This window comes from Arachis hypogaea, chromosome 5 (assembly GCF_003086295.3).
Source record: "Arachis hypogaea cultivar Tifrunner chromosome 5, arahy.Tifrunner.gnm2.J5K5, whole genome shotgun sequence".
NCBI classification, from domain to species: domain Eukaryota; kingdom Viridiplantae; phylum Streptophyta; class Magnoliopsida; order Fabales; family Fabaceae; genus Arachis; species Arachis hypogaea.
In genome coordinates, this window is record NC_092040.1 from 8,327,381 (window position 1) to 8,350,855 (window position 23,475).

The 23,475-nt window shown below is 34.0% G+C and overlaps 2 protein-coding genes across 2 annotated transcripts; both read right to left on the reverse strand.

Annotated features, from left to right (window-relative positions):
* Positions 1-3,475: 3,475 nt before the first annotated feature.
* LOC112800574 (mitogen-activated protein kinase kinase kinase 20) lies at positions 3,476-4,959 on the reverse strand. The gene has a single exon (XM_025842904.2). The coding sequence runs from the start codon at positions 4,751-4,753 to the stop codon at positions 3,716-3,718; it is 1,038 nt and encodes a 345-aa protein (XP_025698689.1). The 5' UTR covers positions 4,754-4,959; the 3' UTR covers positions 3,476-3,715.
* Positions 4,960-21,826: 16,867 nt separating this feature from the next.
* On the reverse strand, positions 21,827-22,693 carry LOC140184800 (protein MAIN-LIKE 1-like). Its single transcript, XM_072237975.1, has 2 exons — positions 22,536-22,693; positions 21,827-22,478 (listed from the first exon to the last, which is right to left on the reverse strand). Exons 1-2 carry the CDS (start codon positions 22,691-22,693, stop codon positions 21,827-21,829), a joined length of 810 nt encoding a protein of 269 aa, XP_072094076.1.
* Between the last annotated feature and the right edge of the window lie 782 nt (positions 22,694-23,475).

The following is a 23,475-nucleotide window of genomic DNA, read 5'->3' on the forward strand; positions in this document are numbered from 1 at the left end:
TATCCTGGAATTGCTGACCCACCTGGAACTCTGTCAGACCAGTAGTCCCTTCCGCATCTCTAGCTCCGAATCCAACAGCGTGCCCTAAAACCCCCTCATGTCTCATGGCGTCCAAGTCCAACGAGGAAAAATGTGGTGGATACTGCTGTGTGCCAGAGCTAGAACCACCTACCTCCAACGCAGGCCCAGTCGCTCCAATATCATCAGCGCTATCATCGTCAATCATATCCGGCTCGACGTCATCCTCGTCTTCATCGTCCAAAAAACCGTCTCCTACGCCAACAGGTGCAACTCCCACTAAAGCGTTCGGCAAGTTTTCCCTTTCCACTACCTCGTCGCCTTCGGTGGCATTGAGGTCAACAGCGAAAGATGGGGAGGCGACATGTTGGACCACTGGTTCGTACACAGGGACGGACGAGGAAGCAACGGCAGGCCGGGAACTAGAACCTGCTGCATTCGCTATAGTGTTCGTATTCCTGTTCGAACCGCCGGAGCTGGATACAACATCAACCAGCCGGGCCAACAACTCCGGTGTCCTCACCTCCGGAAACTGCCGCCGACAGAGAAACATTACTTGCAAGTCCGCATCATTATTAATCGTGAAGCAATCATACTTCACCGTATTCTGTAGCACCGTGACTGGAATGCGATAGAAAAACTTCTTTACCCGCTTCGCACCCTCCAGACCGAGCTTCATTAGTACAGCGCTAACAAGGTCATCGTAACTCGTCGTAGATGTTATGACAATACATAGAGGATTCTTATCTGTGAACTTTACTCCGGAACGAGTTTTTCTATTAACAGATCCTCTGTGGTGCACCAAAATCACAAAACTCTCCTCACTAGCCATCCTACTCCCTCTAATGATACTAACTCACGTTTGGAACCATATATATACAGCTCAGTCTCACACATAGTTCGAACCGGCCTGGTTCGAACTATGATTGATGTAATTCGAACCAGCCCGGTTCGAATTACATGCAAACATTCTCTCTCTATAATTCAAACCACCTTGGTTCGAATTACTTTCATTCGTAATTCGAACCAGGCTGGTTCGATTTAGTACCAACAAAAAACCCTAATTCGAACTCACCTGGTTCGATTTACTAACAAATAGAGTTCGAACCAACCTGGTTCGAATTATATAAAAATACGATCTGGCTTATTGCTGAAACGATTTTTGCTTTGGCGTATTTACGTAATTTTTTGAGCCAGTTGGCTTATTATGGTTTTTTACCCTATTTTATATTAATAACTAATTTTAACATAGATATAGTATAATTGTTTTTTTAAAGAGACGTGGTATTTGCCTTTCTTGTGGATTTGTAATTGAGTAATCGTGTAATTAACATATTATTTTAAATTTCATCGATTTGGTTAGGAAATTATTTTTTAAAAAAACAACAATCAAATAATAAAATAGTGAATAAATAAATATTAAAATAGATGAAAAAAAATATTAACTGTTATTGATTGTAAAACATTTTTTCATAATATATTTTCTTATTCTATTTGCATGAAACGCTATACTGCCTATACATCTAATATGCATTTTTTTAAAAGTCTATTTTGCTAAATAATATAGCAACAACACTTTTCTTTTCTTTGTTTTTATGGTTTAGTTACGGTCTTACGGACAAAATATGTTTAGCAAACTATCTCATGCAATCATTATTTCGCATTTGGCATATTGTTCAATTTTTCAAATTAAGACGGTAAAATTACTTTAGAAGAATACGTTGAGATTGGACAAGGGTCGTTATATAAAAAAACTTATCTTTGGGCCTGGCCCATTTGAACATGGACTGCCATACTGCATCAAAACACACACACAAATGAAATAGGATATGGACACTTTACCAAGAAAACAACAAAGGATATGGACAAAACGAGTCTCTTACAAATTGTTTAAATATGAGGTGACTCAGCTGAAAGTCACATAAAGTTAATATCTAAAAACCGTTAAATGAAAATTTAGTCAAATAAGTCAAATTATTTAATGGCTCTCAGTTATCAACTTCACGTGAAGTCGACTACACCTGAATTTCCATCAAATATAAAACATACTAAAAAGATGAGGACAGCTGCAAAGAGACCGTTAAGAAAGGGTGGGAGAAAGAAAGCAATGAAGAGGGATAATGGAACAGAATCATAAGAAAAATGAAAAATTGCAAGCAAGAGCTGACCAAGTGGAGCAAAGACAGGTTTAGAAAGACGGACAAAGAGATTGAAAGGTGGCAAACAAAGATGACAAAGCTACAAAATTCTAACTTCTCATACAAACATAATCTAATCCAAGAAGCAAAACAAGAGCTGACCAAGTTAGGATGCAGGAAGAGAAGTATTGAATCCAAAGATCCAGATTAAAATGGCTCAAATAGGAAAACAAAAATACATCCTTCCTCCATACATCCACAATACAAAGAAAACAAAGTGGATATATGGCAAGATAATTGGATCTATGGGATGAACAACTCACTAGGAAGAGACAATCCAAGACCCCAAGAAGTTGAAGAAATTATCACAAGACAAGGAAAGTGGCATAAAACTATTATTCAAGAGAAATTTCGCCCACTAGTGGCTGACCTGCTTTTTCAAACCCCAATAAGTAAATTTGTAGGTGAAGATGTGTTAGTTAATTTGGCCTTTTTTTTTTTCAAAAGATAGAGATTACTCAGTCAAACCAGATTGTCATGTAGTAAAAGGAGAGAAAAGTGCAAGAAAAGGAATGCACCCAAGGAATTTGGGGGATGAAGGCTCCACAAAAAAAAAAAAAAAAGTTCATCTGAAAATTTGTCAACATAATCCCGATAAGAACAAACCTTGTAAAGAAAGAATAATCATTAATCCTATTTGTCCTGTTTGTATGCTGGAAGAAGAAGCAGTGGAGCATGCGCTATTTCATTGTGAATGGAAGGGTTGCCTAGTTTGGATCACAAATCCAGTGCATAAACACAGCTGAGTCAATCAGGTCATTAGGGAATTGGTTACAGAAAATTCTACAGAGAATTAAAAAACAACCAGAGGAAGAAAGGGAGAACTACTGGAGCAGAGTAGGACAACTACTATGGACAATTTGGAAGTCTGAAAACAAGACAACATTACAGCACAAACAACCAGATCCTAGTACAAGAATTCTCAATGCTAAGATTCAAGAAAAGGAGTACAACAAGATTGTCAATTCAAATGTCAAATGTAAACAAGCCAGGACCAAGAATAAATTACCTATAACGTGGCAACTTCCTCCAGAGAACTGGATTAAGGTCAAACCGTGGATGCACATTCTCGAACATAATCAAATCAAGAGCAACTACAGTAGTCTTCAGAGATTCAGAGGGTCGATTAGAACATGCGTTAGTAACATCTAATAACAATGTCTAAATTCTAATTACCATTTCTAATTAAAATCTTTCAAACGGAAAATCAAGAAAAAAATCAACTAAAAGATAATAATAAAATAAACAATTACAAACAATTTCTTTTTTTTTTAACAAAAAGTTCAAGTGAATAATTGATTATTAACAAATTAACAGTTCCGGACGGTTACATGAATAATTGATTATTAACAAACAATTAAAAGATTGTGAATCATATCATATCCGCTGAAAATTGTCACCAAAAAAGAATGAAAGTCACCAAAAAAAAAATATCCGCTGAAAATTAATTTCAATGACCAAATCTAAACAGAAAAATCTTCTAATTAAGATCTCACTGCTCACGAAGCTTCCACGATAACTCTTCTCCGAACACTTATCCAGCCCTCCGATTCTGACCAATCCGGCAACCCCTGCTCCGTCACCAGCTGCGGTAACCAATCCTTAGGCGGGGAAACAGTGGTGACAGCAGAATCATTCACCGTGGAAGTGTAATCCCAATCAGGAAAGTCAAAGTTACTTCTGGGCGAGATTTCGTTATGGATCAAAGCATCATGGCTGTCTTCACCGGCGAGAAACGGGTGGTTGAGGAGCATCTCCGCCGTCCACCTCTCCCTGGGATCCTTAACGAAACACTTTCTCAAAAAGTCCTTCCCCTGTTCGGACAAGTCCTCCGGAATCACCGGAATTTCTTCACCAACTCCAATCCGAATTAGCAGCGACCACATGTTGGACCCACTCTTAACATTCCACGCTGGCTTTCCGGTGAGCATCTCCACGGCGGCGCATCCAAGGGCCCATATATCCGCCGGTGACTCATACTCGTTATCATTCACCGACTCAGGGGACATGTAGAGAGGCGTTCCCCTGCACTCCCACTTCTTGTCTCCACGCTGCACCGTGGCACCTTTCTCCTTTGCAAGCCCGAAATCCGAGATCTTCACCTCGCCGTTTTCGAACACAAGCATGTTCTGAAGCTTAATATCGCAGTGAACGAACCCATTCTCGTGAATGTGCTTCAACCCTTCCATGATGGACCTCGCGTACCTTCTTACTTGTTTCTCATCGAACTTCCCACCTTGATTCTTCTTCATCTGATCAGCGAGCGTGCCGTTGGAAGCGTATTCGAGGAAGATGTTGTAAAACGACTCACCGTTTTCGACGGTGGTGTCGTGGCCCAAGCACTTAACTATTCGAGGACAAGAAGAACCGAGGCGGTCAAGGACGTGTTCCTCGTTAACGAGGAAGAAGGAGGTCAAACGATCGGAGGACTTAACGGCTGCCGGAAAGTGGAACGAAAGGGAAGGGTTCTTGGGTGTGGCTAAACTGACGGTGGCGAAGCTTCCACTGCCGAGGATTGGTCCTCGAATCCAGTCCATGATTCTGAGGAATAAGAATAAGAATGTGTATATGTGTTTGCAGTTAAAGAATTGAATGAAGTTAACTGTGTTGGTGTGTATGTTTATAGCGTTTGGAGAAGGAGGGAAGGCTTCTCAACAATTGCGTCGTTCTGCACATTAAGAAAGTGTTGATTGTCACTGATTGATTCAACGAATGAAATCAACAATGAATGAAGAACAATTTGGCGCGTGTGACTCAGGATATTGCATTGCATTTATATAAGGTAATGGCGCGTGACTTGATATTTATTTTTTAAATATTTTTTTATATAAATTATAAAAGTATAGATTCTTTTATCTTAAATTCAATTTTCATATAGACTACTGATCGTTTTTTATTATATCAATAAAAATAATTAATTTTTAAATTTATTATTTAAAAAGTTTAAATACATAAAACTAATCAGATGATTACATAAAATATTGAGTAAAGTAATAATTAGATTTTTGATAATTTTAACTTAAAATTAATTAGTTTAAAAAAAATAGAGTACTAATTAAATCTTCTAAAATAATAAGGACTTGTTTATTTGGATGCAATTTAATTTTTTTTTTAATATTATCTTTTTAAAAGATCTTTTATAAAAATAAAAATAATCTTATGTTTGGATAACTCATATAAAAAAAATTTTATCTATCAATTATATTTGAATAAAATAAGATAAAAGTACTTTTTGTTTATTTATTATATGAAAAATATTTTTTTAAAAAAATATAAATGATAGTTTCTCAAAAAAAGATACATTTTTTATTTTTCTAATACTTTTACTATTAGAAATTTGTCAAATATACTAAAAAATAAAAAAAATATTTTTTCATTGAAAAAATATCCTTTTTATCAATTTAATCCCAAACAAGCACTAAACAGGAACATGTATGTCTTTTCGTCAATTAGGACTGGCAATGGGTAAGGTAAGGTAAGATTTTGACTCTACCCCCTACTCGCACCCTAAAATTTTAAACCCTACCATATCCGACCATACCCACAGAAAAATAAAAAATTTCAAGCAAATATAAAATTCAACCATTCCAAATTTCATACATATTAATAAAATAAAAAATAAAAAACTAAATTCAAATTAAAATTAAAAATATAAAATCTTAAAAAAATCTAACATAAAATTACAAATAATATGATTATCAACTAATTTAGTGGTTATTTTAAATTTTTATAAGAGAAAAATTGTGGATTTAACACTCATTTTCTTCACACATACATAATTTTTACATATATATTATATAATATATTAGGGGTACGGATTGGTAGGGTAAGGTACACCCTGAACCCGTACCCTATCCTACCCGCAGGCAAACTCACACCGCATCCTACCCTATCTGAACGGGTTGGGTACTCTCGGATAGGGTATAGATTGTCAGTCCTACCGTCAATAGATAGTGCAAAACAAAATGAAATTACCCATGTATTTCATTATCTACAGTGGTATGTATTTCGTTGTTGTATACGAGTATAAAAATAATGTAGTTTTGGACAGTAAAACATTCATTATCTATTGAGTTTTTACATAACCCTTATTAACGGCTTTATTTATAACAAATCCTACTAAAACAGGTAAAATTTTATTAAATTATTATCTACATAACAATCTTTTATAAATAGATATATTATAATAGTTAACGGTACATATAAGCACTACTGTTAAGTTTTACGTGATGAATTGATAGAAAGATATAACGTGTTTTTTGTCTGCTATTGTAAAGGACTAAATCAATACTTTTTAAAATTTTTTAGAGATTAATTAATTTAATTAATCTAAAATTAAAATTTTTAAAGATTTAAATGTGACTTAATTTTAAAATATTTTAATAAATCTAAATTAAAATTATATACATAGGAGATATTGACTACTCGTGCGCATTTGTTATCCGATTCTTGATTAGATTATATTGAATTCCCTTAGGTTTCGTATAGATTTTTTATTAGACGATTCCCAGCAGTGTGACTAGTACTACCTCCTTCCTCTTTCTTGACTTTTCATCTAAAATCTGGTTATACTTTATAGTTTTATTGTTGACCCAATTTAATAGAAAAAGTACCCAATGAAAGTCAAATAGGTACACTATTGTAATAGTAATATTCAGTTTAAATTAAATTAGATTGATCTACTAGTTATTTTATAATACAAATTAAGATAATAAAAATCTAAATCAAGAAATATTAAAAGAAGAGATCGGCCCAAACGACCTAAAGAAGTTCAACAAGAAGATTGAGACTGCCAGCATAGACGTAGCCGTAGGACTTTATATAAGAAAAGTTGCAAAGTAAATTATTAAGAATGAATGAAAGAAGATAATTTGTTACGTGATGAGAGAGGTCAAAGAGATTGTTATATAGAATGGAGAGTTAGTGAAGCGGAGTATAATGAATTTTGCATATTGTAATTGTTGAGAGTAAATTTTTTCACTCAAACAAGGAAATTAGTTACTCGTACCCTTACATTTTTTTTTACATAATTCTATAGTCATTATTGTTGGAATTTTCATACAATTTCTTAATTCAAAAATTATTCATGTTAAATAATTAAGAAATAAAATACTTTAATGTAAAAGCGTACCTGAATCTATAAACATGAATCATGATTGGAAGAGTCTGGATCTTATAGTTCTTTTGATCTTTTTCAACCAAAGCTTTCTGTATTTTTAGGCGGCTAAATTACAACTCTTTTGATAGGAAAAGAGTAACAATGGCGATTTTGGTATATTTTGGGAACCGAAACCCTGAAAACACTATTTATATTTGAGACTGACACCCATTAAACCCTAAAGTCTAAATAAAAAAAGTATCTAAAATTCAAAAGATAATTATCTAAAAAACAAAAGATAATATCTGGTTTTATTCTCATTAAATTCTAAATTAAAAGTAATTATGACTTATTCAATTTAACATTTATAATAATAAATAAGATCACCATTATATAAGTCATTTAATTTAAAATATATAACATAATTTATTATTATAATTAATATATGTATTGTCAACAAACAAATAAGAAAATTGAAATAATTTTCTAACAATTATCTCATACAATATCATCTCTATTTGATAATTGATTTTGTTATTTAATTTTGTTACTGTACTATTACTGGCCTTGCTATTTTGAGATAGGTGATCCAACATCTCACTAGTTCATTAAACAAATATAAGGGATTTTAATATCACTTTGTGTCTGTAATAATTTATTGATCAACAACAAATTTTTAAATAAAATTTCAATTTACGATGAATTAATTCTTGACTTATCAGATTAGAAAATACCAAAAAACAAAAAAAATATATTCTTTGTAAATTCGAATTTATTATTTTAGATGTCTATTCCAATATAGGTATGCAAAGACTTTTAATCTTATATATATTGATATAATAACAGATCTTTAGATATTTGACACTTAAATCACATATAGTTTAGTTACTAAATCCCTTTTAAAAACGGAAAGATATGACAATTTTATTGTTGAGCTCTTTTAATTTGGGACACCGTTGAAAGGTGTTAGCGAAGATATATGTTGATTGTAATATAAAAGGATAGTCAAAAGAGTTTTGAGACCCAGAATGTGCTACTCCTCAAGCAAAACTTTCAGGATTGGAATTGTTGACCATGATGGTAAAATTCTCCCCGAATTAATCCAACTTTCAGTAAGCGGGCTCTAATTAAGTAGCAAAATATATCTTTTTTTCCCGATAAACTAGCAAAATGTATCTATTTTTTTTTGATAAATAAGGGGACAGAAACACACAACAAAAAATTTAGATTATACATTTATTATTATATCCTTTTATGATAGATTATATTTTGAGGTCAAACTTGCTTATGTGACGTATTTTGGTATCAATTTATATTTTTTACTCAATTATTTTTTAAAAATATTATATAATCAATAATACAAAAAATTAAAATTTAATGATTATTTATTTTAAAAATTATAAATAATTTTAATATTCTATTTTATATATTTTTAGTAATTATTATTATAATTTTTTATATTTTCATAAATTAATTATCAATAAACAATAATACTAATTTTATAACGAGTTACATTTTAACATTAAATATGATTATATGGTACATTCTGATGTCGATTTGTATATTTTTTTAATTATTATTTAAAAAATTATTATATAATTAATAATACATAAATTAATATCAAATGATTAATCATATATATTCAAACACGGATTTTTTTATATAAATAAATATTCAAAAAATATTAATTTCGAAAATACGCAGCGCATCGATTTGTTCTACAAATACGCATGCCAACTCAAGGTGGACGTCTGAGAAATGGAGTTCCACATGAAGATAAATGTACTGCCCGCAAAATGGATCTGACAGCACCAGAGACTATCTCTGGAGCCACGCCCACGAAATGGTAGCGCAGCCATTTAATGGCTGGCATTCGCGAAATGAGATATCAGGAGGGCGGTCACTTGGCACTTAACATTATTTCCAATCCCATGAGTTTTTTTGTTGTGTTTTTACTTTTTACCATTGTTTCCTTTTATTCTCCTAATAAAATTTTTGTAAGATCATGGGATACTATTCCAAAATCTGATATTGATATGATTGAATTGATAATTATATTATTAAAAATATAAGTTTATATTATTAAAAATATTTTTTATTTTATATCTTTTTAGTAATTATCATGATTCTTTCTTATAATTTCATAAATTAATAATTTAAATATTTTATTTTATATTCTTTTAAAATTTATCATGATTATTTTTTTATATTTCTTTAAATATTATATAGTGTTTCGTTTTACCATTTATGAGTGTAAGCTATGATGCATGAACATTGACATAGACACAGACACAGATATGATTTGACATAGGATAGCAAACACACAAATTTTAAATTTTTTTAAGACACGTAACACCACGTATATATAAAATATAAAGTTTTTTTTAGATAATTATAATAATATTTTAATATTTTATTGATATTAAAATATAAATTAATATTTTTAATATTTTTTTAAATTATATAAAGTATTTAAAATATTTTTTTGTTTTAATAAATATATTTCTAAAATCATTTCAAAATACAAATTAAGAATAAACCTAAACACACTAATACGTAAAGATATTTAGATGTATCTAAGTGTTTTCAAAAACTAATTTTTTATTTTTTAATAAAATACGATTAGACACAGAAAATATGTGTGTCGGACAAATATCGATGAGTGTTGTATTTAAAATGTGCCTAATACACGGATATAGTAACTCAGTGAAGTATTCATACTTCATAAAGCGTAAGTTTTAGAGTTAAATATATATATGATGATCGATATGGGACGTTCTGTATCAATCTACATGTTAATGCTATTTTTAAAAAATATTATGTGTTAAATAATTAAATTTATTAACATTTATTTAATGATTAATTACAATAAAATTTATCAATAATTATAATATTCTATATCATATTGTTTTAATAATTACCTTATTTCTCTATATCTCTTGAAATTCTATAAATCTTTTTAATAATTCTTGATTCTTTTTTATAATATTTTGAATATAGTATTTTTTTATTTTTATCTATTAAATTTATCTATATAGTTAGAGAATTATTTGATAATTTTTTAATAATATATTATTATTTTTTACTACTCATCAAATCCATTTTTTGTTATTATTATTACTACTACTATTATTATTATTAATTTGACAATATTTAGTAAATATATAAAACCCGCTTTAAAATATTTTTGTTTGTTTTTTCTCATAGATATTGAAGTATTTAATTTGTTTACTGTGTACTACATTTTTTCTTTATTAAATATAATTACTTTGTGAACTTATTTATTTTAATGATTATTATTTGGTATTAGTATAAATAATAAAAAAAGTTATTTTATATAAGTTAATAAATATATTCACGAATAATTTATTTTAGAAATATATTTTGATATAAATATAAAGAAATAGACATATTTTGGATATACACTAATTACTCAAGAAAACATAATTCTAACAGAATCTACGAAGAAATTAAAATAAGATACAGGAAGACAAAGAAAAAAAAATATATGATAACTACATAATATCTATTATCTTTAGTAGATAGTATCTCGAAAAACAAATACATTTTTAAATGTAATTACTTTCAGTCACTAATAAGTTCGATCATTAATTCATTATCTGGTACTTATATAATCTATTATGGAATATCAAAGTTCTTCATTCTGAAACACTTTTCTTCATTCTTGAAATGATTTCTTAAAAAAAAAGTATAGTAATATATATCTCTCTGCAATTTTAAAAATTATCATATTGATTGACTGTTACGGATTTTCTATTTTATGTATATATAATTTCAAGAATTAAGAACAAAAATTTCTAAAATTATCTATAAAGTATTTTGTCTGGTACATATCAAATACAAATATAGGACAACTACTTTATTTAAATTATCGGTGCAACATATTTTATGAAAGACAATGTTATTTGTTAGTAATTAATCGTATGAAAATGTTTTCATGTAAAAATTATTAAAAGTGGAAAAATAAAAATAATTAAATAATTTAATATATTTGATTAAATTATTTAATATAGTACATGTTAATATTTAAATTATCATTATTTTCAAATAAAAATATTTTTATGTGAGAAAATTTTTAAACGTGCGAAATTTACCGAGATAACTTGAGAAACAAGGAAACCAATTTGCTTGTTGTTATATATATATTTTTTAAAATATATTACATAATCATTTATTATATTTTCTAATTAGTATATATAACCTAAAATATTAAATGAAATATTATTTCCATATTTATTTAATTTTTATTTTATATTCATTCTTTTTTAAATTTATTATATTTTTAATTTATAAAATTATTAAAATAAACATTAAATTTTATTAAACATCTATAAAAATGAACAATATACTTTTATTAACCATAAAGTATATATTTTTAATTTATAAATATTTAATAAAATTCCATATTTAGAGTAAATATAAAATAAATAATTAAATAAATATAAAATAATATTTAATTAAATATTTAATATTATATATATTAATTAAAAAATATTTTTCATCCTTCAAGTCTCTAATCTTGTTCGATTTTCCATGCATGCAGTATTTTTAACTAAAAAATTAACTTTCTTTAACCAATATCAAAAGAATTTTTAAAATGTTTTTTTTTTCAAATTTTTCACATAAATTTTAAATTTTAAATCCTAAATCTTTTAACAAGTGAGAGTTAAAAATATTTTTATAATAATAAAATGTTAATTAACATTAAATAATTAAAAGTTGGTTCGTGCTCTATAATGATTCTTAACAGATACAGTTTACACCGTGACTTGGTTGTAACGAAATATTTAAGTGAAGATGTGAATAAAAAAAAAAAAATTCACACTCTCTTTAATTCAGTTTATTAGAAGAATAAAAGAACTTCGCTAACTTCTATTGAAATGTCATAATTAATTACATTAATCAAATCACCCCACGCCGTCTTCCCCCTTCCTTCCTTCCTTCCCATTTTCCATCACAATGAACCTCCACTCATCCTCTTCCTTCTGGAGTTAATTGAACTTACTACTATTATTTTGAATATATTATTATTACGCACGATGACTTGACCTATTATATATACTAATCCAAATTAAGCCCACAAGAATAGTCTTGGTCAGAGTTCACACCTTGTCACGAAGATTTATAATTTTCAATTTTGTCATGTGGGTTTGAAAATTGCACGTGAGGTTCGATACGTGGAAAAAATCACCACAACAACCTATAACTAATTGACTATCGTCTCTTACTTTGAACTTTTTGCGACATGGACTCAATTCCGTATAGTAGTCTACCCTACCCTGTGACGTCAGCATAATTCTTCCACGTTGTTAATATAGGCAGACGCGGCTCAAAATGCATGCATGTCAAATATTGGCTGATTTTTTTCGTCTGAAAACAAATGTTGGTATTGTGTAATGAAATAGATATACGGACAAAATTTTTATGGTTACAGTATCAGATCAAAACGTAATTTATGTTTTACTCTTTTTTTCATTTTTTTTTCAAAAAATTAAACAAATGTAGCCTGCGTTTTATTTTTTTGTAAGATTTTTAAATTTTTTTATTTTGTTTTAAACCAAACGTAGTTTGCGTTTAGTGTTAGGTAGTATTTTTTTTAAATAACAAAAGTATCTTGCGGCTGATTTTTTGCTTATGAAAAGAAGTCATGTGTATCACTATGAAATGGAAGGAATGCAAAATATTGTACTGCTATGAGTCAAAGACAAAATATAACTTACGTTTTATATTTGTTAAATATTTTTTAATTTTGAAATAAAATAAACGTAGCTTACGTTTTGACTTATTAAATTTTTTTTAATTTCTTTTTAGTTGGCTTTTAAAAAAAGCACATTGCGTTTTTGCACCTAAAAAGGCTAAATTTTTTTTGAAACCCACAAAACGCAGGTTACGTTTTGTTAGTGTCAGAAACTTTTTTTTGGAAGTCCAAAAACGCAGCTTGCGTTTTGTGCAAATAATAATATTTAAATCCACAAGTTTGCCTATAAATACGAAGTTCGGTTTCATTTTTCTTCATCTTCACTTCTCCTCTTGGTTTTTCTTTCATAAAGTCCTCAATAGGATATTTTTTGGCAGATAACTGTGTCAAAAAAATAGAGTTAGTTGAGGCTGAAGTTATGGAAGGTGTTGCAAATTTGCGAGTATATTATAATGGTGAGGTTATAACAAACACACATGAAGGAGTGACTTTTGTTTGTGAATGTCCATTGTCATTTGCCATTCCATGTACCATGAGTTTTGTCGAGTTGCAAAATGGTCTTTGTAATAACATTCAAAGCCACATTTTGAAAAGGGTGAGCAATCTTTTATACAGAAGTCCTGTGCAAGTATTTGGTGGGCTAATACAGTTTCAAATAATGCCCATCACTGACGATGCCAGTATGCAGCAGATGTTTTATATTTATCAACAAACCCGATCTCAAGTGCCGATGATAGAGTTGTACGTTGAGTTTGAACAGCAGTCGGGGATGAGTACGGTCGGCGAGGAGGTCAATGTTGATGAGCTCGGGGATATAGATTGGGAAGAAGATAATAATGATAGCGAAGAGGAATTCGAAGCTAACTATGAAGTCGATGACGAAAACGATGACGGAGACTTGGCAGGCAATCTGGCGGTGCAAAATGAAGCGAATGTCGTTGTAAGCCAACACCCGTTTGGTGTTCCGTCTTTTATGCGGACTCTAGATCTCGAAGCCATGCATGCCCCAAAATTTCCTGAGTATGCGAATACGGGTATGTTATGATTATTAACTCAAGTTTCCTGTAGCGCTTAAATAATTTGCCTTGTCTGAAACTGATGCTGGTGCGCACATCGTAGGTGAAGGCAACGTTGCGGCGGAAGATGGCGAGTTTAGTGTCGGAATGAAATTTGGTTCAAGAGAGTCAGTGATATCTGCAATCAAAAGCTACACCATATCTATAGGAGTTGATTACACTGTGTATGAGTCTGAGCCGCAGACATTCTATGCGAAATGCAAGGGGTATGGTGCAGGGTGCGACTGGCTTATCCGAGCTAGCTTGATTCGAAAAAAAGCTTGTTAGGAGATCAGGAGATACAATGGGAAGCACACATGCACCATGGGCACGATTTCACAAGATCATGCCAAGTTGGACTCAGACACAATTGCAGATGCCGATAGGTCGTTGGTCGAAGCAGACCCCTTGATAAAGGTGAAGTCCATTATTGCAGAAGTTCAAGGCAGGTTCAACTACACTGTGAGTTACCGCAATGCTTGGTTGGCAAAGCAGAAAGCTGTCGCAAAAGTTTTTGGTGATTGGGAAGTTTCTTACCAGACTCTGCCAGTGTGGTTGAAAGCAATGACAGTGAAGATGCCAAGGTCTCGTGTTTAAATTAAAACGCTCCCCGTTTACCATGAGAGTGAGGAGGTTTAAGGTGTAAGAGTTATGCACCGCGTTTTTTGGAGCTTCTATCCGTGTATTGTAGCATTCAGACACTGCAAGCCACTGGTGCAGGTTGATGGCACGCACCTGTACGGAAAATATAAAGGTGCACTTCTGGTAGCTGTTGCACAAGATGGGAATCAAAACATTGTGCCTATTGCATTTGCGATTGTCGAGGGCGAGACAGCAGACACGTGGGAGTTTTTTCTAACCAATTTGCGGAGATATGTTGTTACCATTGATGGTGTGGGTATTATTTCTGACCGCCATACCTCCATCGACGTTGCAATAGCTCGCAGTAACGGTGCATGGTCACCACCAAGGGCGTGGCACATGTACTGCATCAGGCACATTGGGTCCAACTTCTTAAGGAGGTTCAAGGCTCCATATTTGCATAAACTCGTGGTCAGCACAGGTATTTCAACTTGCTATTATGGTTCTATTCATAGTAAATTTGTGGCACCTACTTATGATTAAATGGTTTGTTCAACAGGCTATTCTAGGACGGAGCAGGAGTACAACAAAAACTACCAAAGGCTTAAAGAGCGGGGTGAGGCATATACTCAATGGTGCGATGAGATCGGTGTTGAGAGATGGGTGTTGGCATTCGATGGTGGTCATCGTTGGGGACATATGACAACAAACTTGGTAGAGTGTATAAATTCTGTCTTAAAGGGTGCACGCAACCTTCCTGTGACTGCCCTTGTCCGGTCAAATTTCTATCGGCTGAATGAGTTGTTCACTCGGAAGAGTACTGAGGCTCATGACCGTCTTCGCAACGGATTCACGTATTCAGAATTTGCAACGAAGAGAGTTGAAGAAAGCTTCCGACGTGTAGAAAATATTGTGGTCAACCGGTTCAACAGGCGCAACGAGATGTTTGAGGTCCGCGAAATGCAAGATGGTACCATTTACACTGTTAATCTTGCGCAACGACACTGCGACTGTGGCCACTTCCAGGTTGAGCGACTTCCATGTCGCCACGTGCTTGCATGTCGTGCTAACCAGCGTCTTGATTGGCAATTGTACGTGCACGATGTGTACAAGATGTCTCAAATTTACAAGGTGTACAGAGGCGAGTTTGTTCCGATGGGTGATCCATCTACGTGGGATAGATATGAAGGAGCGAAGGTAATCGCCAACTGGACATTGAGGCGCGCGACAAAGGGAAGACCGAAGTCAACCCGCTACTTGAATGAGATGGATTCGCGGGATATGCGTGGTCCTCGCCGGTGTATGGTTTGTGGACGCGAGGGACATAGCCGTAGCCGGTTTCCTCAGCGCGCAGGTCCAAGCTCCACTGGAGGACATTAGTGGCTAAGCTTTTGTGTAACTTTATTATCCCCTACGTCACAGTTGTATGTGGCTTTTATGTAACCTGGTCCTCTATTTTAAATTAGTTAACACTTATTAAATCAATAAATATTTTAAACTTGTCATGTAACTTTTAATGTTGTTAACTTTCATTCTACGCGGTAAACATTGAATAATAATTAAGCAGGATAATCTGGGACGTCTTTTATGCGAGCACAAAGCTAAATATATAACAACAATAATACTTAACACTACCAAGTCATAATACAATACTGAATAAAACATTGAATACAAAATATGACAATGAAAACAAAACTAAACTGTAGCAGTACAACATAAACTGCAACTGACTACTTTCTCGGTGCCTTCTTCGAATACAACGATGGCATGTATTTGTCCGGAGGCGCAGTCTGTGTCCGTAAGTTATACGGATGACCCTGAGACACACCGGCATCTAGACCCCCAAAATTTGTCATGCTCGAACTGCCAGTGTCACATATCCAGGAATCAGTCACCCCTGGAGCACTCGCTCCACCAAGGTCATAACAGTGCTGAACGTCATCCCCCAAAACATCCTCTTCCTCCTGATGGAATTCATTCAAGTCAAACAACTGGGTGCGCGGTGGTGCGGAAGGACCGACATGATGTACATGCCCTGTAGAGGTGTCCACGTCGAAGTCACTGGCATGACCTGATGAGGCGCGACGACCAGCAGACTGCACAGTTGGAGCAGGCGCTTCCTGCTCTCGCGTCGGAAATAGATGTGTTGTATCTGTATCTCAGGACCTGAGACAGGATGAGGCTGTCCGCTAGAACCAAGGGACTAAACTGATCGCCGAGTGGAACTACCAAATACTGCTGGTCAAATACCGGCATCTGAAACTGCTGCTCGTACACCGGCATCTAAAACGGCTGCTCAAATGCCGGCATCTGATGCTGCTGGTCATATGCCGGCATCTGATGCTGCTGGTCATATGCCGGGGCCTGAAAGTGGTGATCCTGTGCTGGAACCTATATTACAATTAATTACAATTAATAGTAATTATTCATAATTGATAAACCTAAATAACAATAACAACAACAGTAACAATAATACCTGAGGCGGGACTTGCTGCTGAGGCGGGACTTGCTGCTGAGGGCCAACTGGTTCTTCCTATTGCTGCTGTGGCTCATCGGCGCCAACCTCTTCACCTACAACTCTGTCTGACAGTCGCAGGTGCATCCCATACTGCTCTGTGTACCACTCGTAGTACACTGGAAGAGGATGAAAGTCAATAATCTCCTAACCTAACTGCAATGTGTTATAGCGGTCGGTCCTCCACCTGTCAACCCATCGACTGTAAATCTATCCTCAGTCATGGTTCTGTGCTCCTCTCAACCCAGTACAATGATCACGACCAAGGTCGAACGTTGGGCCTGGTGGAATCTGTTGCATCCCGAACTGTCGCCTAACTCGGTCTGTTGGGTGCCATTCTATGCACTCGAATGATACTAGCGGCGACTGGGTGGAGCACATAAATAACAGGGCAGCGACGACATCCGGAATCTCGACAACTATATACGGCCGCCATATGAACTGCATATTAGTTACCAAAAGGCCGATTAGAAAAAATATTCTTCTGAACGAAAAAACATTGGACATTAATGATTACAACTTACATCGTTAACTCCCATGTCATCGAGTCCTCGCCTAAAGTGCGTGGTAGGCCGTCGTATATACCTTGTATGTCGGCGCCAATGACTCTATCTAACAAAAAACCGAATAAAACCATTAATTAGAATAACAAATTAATAAAAATGATAATAATAATAACAATAACAATAATAACAATAATAATAATAATAACAATAATAATAACCAAAACAGAATAACAATACGAATAACAATAAAAACCAATACCGTCGCGCAAGTGGAATACTAACATCGCCGACCTGATCGCGGGGTATAGGAGCCAGGAGCGGCATACGCTCCCACGCCCAAACAAAAAGCAATATCAGGGGGCCATCCATCTCTTTGCATCTGTATCGTGATGCACGACACAACGATCTGTACAGGTGTGCCAGACAGGCTGCCCCCCAACTGTATGATGAAATGCGGTCAAAATCCCAAAGTAGCGGTAGAAACTTCGAGTTCAACGAAGTAGTCGACTTATCCAGAAATACAACTGTTCCGAGCACGCAGAAAATGTGCGCTCGGACGTACCGCTCAACAGACTGCTGAGTATCACACCTCTCGGTGTCTCTGCACCGTCGCACCCATGCAATATTAACCTTCCCCGACACGTGATCTTGCGGACCGGGCTCCTGACCAAAAAATGCCATGCAGTCCTCCACCAAAAACTGGTGACTGCTGTCTGATCTACCTGTAACGGCCTCTCCATTAATCGGGAGACCAAGAATATAGCTCACATCTTCCAGCGTCACCGTCACCTCACCAACTGGAAGATGAAATGTGTTAGTCTCTGGCCTCCAGCGTTCTACCAAAGCACTCAGTAGTGCAGAATGACCTCTCATTTCGCCGACTCGCGAAACGAGTTGAAACCCAGTCAATGCCAGTGCCGCAGCAGCTACCTCGTTAAAGGTATCTGGCGGATCAAATTTTCTGGACAAAAAATTCATGATACCCTGCAACAAGAAAATTGATAGCTATTAAAATTCTAAATAATATCAGTTAATAATTTATTCAAAAAAAGTGTTAGCAATAATAATTATTAAGTATTATTATTACTATCTTAAAAAATAATAATAAATTATTAAAAATTCATAAATATTGATTACTCATAATAACCAGTGTTGTAAACAAATAATAATAAACTAATCATAATAATAACACAAATCACTAAAAAATAATAATAACTTAATACACTACACAGTATTACCACAAATAATAAACAGTATTCTGTTATTAAATAATATTATTTATTATTACAATATACTACCTAACTATTAAAATTAGTAAAAAAAAAATTTCCAAACAGTGTTAAAAAAAAACCTTTTACTAAACATTAGTATTATAAGTTATTTTCACTATCATAACTAGTATTATAAACAAAAAATAATATACCGATCATAATAATAATTATTCAAATATAACAATAATAACCATAATATTAACTATTTATTATATTGATTTTTTTAATGACAATAACAATAATAATTAATAATTTTTTTAATTAAACAAACATTGTTAAAAAAAACCGTTGAGTACACCATTATTATCATTATTATGAAAAATAACAACAAATCACTAACAAATAATAATAATTTAGTACACTAACATAACAAACCAGCATATAAACAAATAATAATATACCAATCATAATAATAATTACTCAAATATAACAATAATAACCATAACAATAACTATTTATTATATTGATTTTTTTAATAACAATAACAATAACAATTAATAATTTTTTTTAATTAAACAAACATCGTTTAAAAAAACCGTCGAGTACGGCATTATTATCATTATCATGAAAAATAACAACAAATCACTCACAAACAATAATAATTTAGTACACTATCTGATTTATTATTAAAAAATATTATTAAATTATTCTCATTGTCATACCTACTATTATAAACAAATAATAATGTAATATTAATAATAATAATAACAATAATAATAATAACATAATAATAACACTATCAAAAAAATTAAACGGTTATGAAAAATAAATAATAACATAATATTAGTAATAGTATTATTACTAACCACAGTACTAATTACAAACAAAATTTAAATAAATATATATTAAAATAAAAAATTTATTTACTCATTGAGGATGATCCAAATATTCAATAATGTGATCTTCAAGTTTAGTAAAATCACGAACCATTTTTCAAATGATGGTCTTCACTCTAACCAGCCCCGTTTTGCTCTTCTTCTTCCTCACTAAACCACTCAGCAAGCCTCCAAGAGTACCCCTCACCATTGCCTCTCTCTCTCAACAAGCCTTTCACTTTACAAAATTTTCTTCCTGCGTTTTACATTGCACTCGCGTTTATAGCCCCTGGAACTGATGTCCTGAACACATGTTGTGCATGCAGCAGGGGAGCCTTCAAAACGCAACCTGCGTTTTTCCCTGACAGCTTCAAAACGCATCTTCCGTTTTGCTTCTCCAATGCGGTCAAAAAAGCAGTCTTGGTCTGCATACAGGGGGTATAGGGACACGTTTCGCTTGTTGGAGCTACTCCCCTTAAAAACGCATCCTGCATTTTGCAGCATGCTAATAGCTTTCAAAATTCCTCATGCAGGCAAAACGTTTCCTGCGTTTTGCTTTTCCTGCCACTTGCAGATCCACATTCCAGTATTACACGCCATGCAACAATATACTTGAACATCACCATTTTTCCCCATTCATTAATTAATTTCTAGTATCTTGCATTTTGTTTTTTGTGTCAGTTTTTTTTTGAAGATACAAAACGTAGGTTATGTTTTATGAATTGTCAGATTTTTTTTTGGAAAACTAAAAACGCATGTTACGTTTTGTTTAAAGAAAAATATTTTAATCAAGAGTCTTGTCTATAAATACGAAGCAAGACTCGTTCAGCTTGCTTCACTCCACTTCTACTCATCATATTCTTCTTTCTTGCACATATGTCGTAGTTCTTATTTATTTTGGCAGTTAGGTGTGTCAAAAAAGTCGAATTAGGTGATGTTGAAGTTATGGAAAATATTACAAATTTGCGAGTGTATTATAACGGTGAGTTATACCAAACACACATGAAGGAGTGACTTATGTTTATGAATGTTCGTTGTCATTTGCTATTTCTTGTACCATGAGTTTTGTAGAGTTGCAAAATGAGCTTTGTAATAACATTCAAAGCCACCACATTTCGGAAATGGTGACCAACATTTTATACAGGAATCCTGTACAAGTATTTGGTCGGCTGATACAATTTCAAATAATGCCCATCATTGACGATGCCAGTATGCAATGGATGTTATGTATTTATCAACAAATCCAATTTCACGTGCCGATGATAGAGCTTTACGTTGAGTTTGAACATCAGTCGGAGTTGGGTTTGGTTGGCGAGGAGGTCAGTGTTGATGAGCTTGGGGATATAGACTGGGAAAAAGATAATAATAACAGTGAAGAGGAGTTTGAAGCCAACTATGAAGTCGATGACGAAAACGATGACGGGGACTTTGCAGGCAATCTGACAGTGCAAAATGTAGCGGATGCGATTGTAAGCCAGCACCCATTTGGTGTTTCGTCTTTTATACATACTCTAGATCTCGAAGCCATGCATGCCCCGGAATTTCCTGAGTATGCAAACATGGGTGTGTTATGATTATTAATTTAAGTTACCTATAGTGTTTATTTTATTTGCCTTGTCTAACTGATAGTGGTGCGCATGTCGTAGGTGCAATCAACGCTGTGGCAGAAGATGGTGAGTTTAGTGTCGGAATGGAATTTGGTTCGAGAGAATCGGTGATATCTTCAATCAAAAACTACACTATCTCTATAGGAGTTGATTACACTATATATGAGTCTGAGTCGCAGACATTCTATGCAAAATGCAAGGGTTATGGTGCAGGGTGCGATTGACTTATCCGAGCTAACTTGATTTGAAAGAAAGTTTGTTGGGAGGTCAGAAGATACAATGGCAGACACATGTGCACCATGGTTACGATTTCACAAGATCATGCCATGTTGGACTCAGACACAATTGTAGAGGCTATTAGGCCGTTGGTCAAAACAGACCCGTCGATAAAGGTGAAGTCTATTATTGCAGAAGTTCAATCCAGATTTAACTACACTGTAAGTTACTGTAAGGCTTGGTTGGCAAAACAGAAATCTGTCACAAAAGTTTTCGGTAACTGTAATGGCCGAAATCTAGGAAACCGCCAAAAGATCCAAGACTGAAGTAACTGTAATGACCCAGCTAACTTCATGACATGTCTGTTGGCCACTCGGCACATACACTGGTACAACCATGCAAGCGCCGCCGACCCCCAACTGTATCCACCCATCTCCTCAAGCCTAGCCACGTACGGTAGCCATCTAATATGAATACGATTGCCGGACTTGTCGGCAAATAGCTGGGTGCCCAACAACATCATGATATAGGCACGGGCAAAGTGCCTAACTGTCGCCTCATCGGTCCCCTCGGAGCACTCTCCAAAAGTCTCCTGGAACCAGCTGCAGTTCACAGCGAACTTTTGAATTTGGCTCGGGGGAGGTAACACACCGAGCAACTCTTGGAACCACTGCCAAGCTGGCCGGCCACCCTGTATGTATACGTGGAAATCTGTAAGGCAACCGCTGACGTAATGTCCGTCCACTGGCAACCCCAACTGGTACGCCACGTCCTGAAGAGTGATGGTGCACTCCTCAAACGGCATGTGGAAAGTGTGCGTCTCTGGACGCCACCTCTCGACGAATGCACTCACAAGTAGCTCGTCTAATCGGAACCATCTGTCGTTCAGTCTCGCAAGATGGTATAATCCGGTCATTTGCAAGTACGGAACGTACCGCCCATCGAGTCGTATTCCCTGCTGGCGCCACATACTCGATATGTAACGCCGGGGTTGCGCAATACATGGACCACATGAATAGTACAGATTCAAAAACCAGTTACAAATACAAATCAGGACATAAACAGCTAATAAATACCACTTGCAAAACGACATGTATCAAACCACTAGCAAAAATCCATTGTCAAACAGCATCCAAATAACCACTAGAAACACAGCAGCCTAAAACCGCATACAAAAAATAACTAGCATAAACCAGGGGAAACTCCACTTACAAAAACCACTGGCTAAAATCGCTCAAATTAATAACTACCAATACCACCTACGTAAACCGCTAACATAAACCATCAACAAAACCGCATGCAAAACCTCATATATAAACCACTAGCAATACCACTTTAATAAACCACTAGCAATACCACTTTAATAAACCATTAACATATAGTAACAACAAAAACCACTAAACATATACCACTATCAAAAACCACTAACCTCATCGTTAATCACCCCGGTAATATGAGCGACTCCATCCAAACGATACAGCCTTCCTGGATCGTCCCCCATCGCGTCAATATGCCTCTCGAGTGTTTGCCAAATAGATTCTGGATCATTTTCTCTGGGATTTGGTGGGGTATGAGGAAGAGAAACTGATTCGAATGAGCTTCGTTCGAACTCCTTATATAGGCAACTCACTAGTAATTCGAATCAACTTAATTCGAATTACCTAATGTCACCAACAATGAATAATTCGAATCAATATGATTCGAACTTCTTAATGTCACATAACCCTACTAATTCGAATCGAGTCAATTCGATTTATCCTTCTCTAATTCGATACTACTTGATTCGAATTACATGCAACTTTATTTAAATGTAGTTCGAAGGAAGTTGTTTCGAATTACTTGCATTTCATGTTCGAATCATATTGATTCGAATTA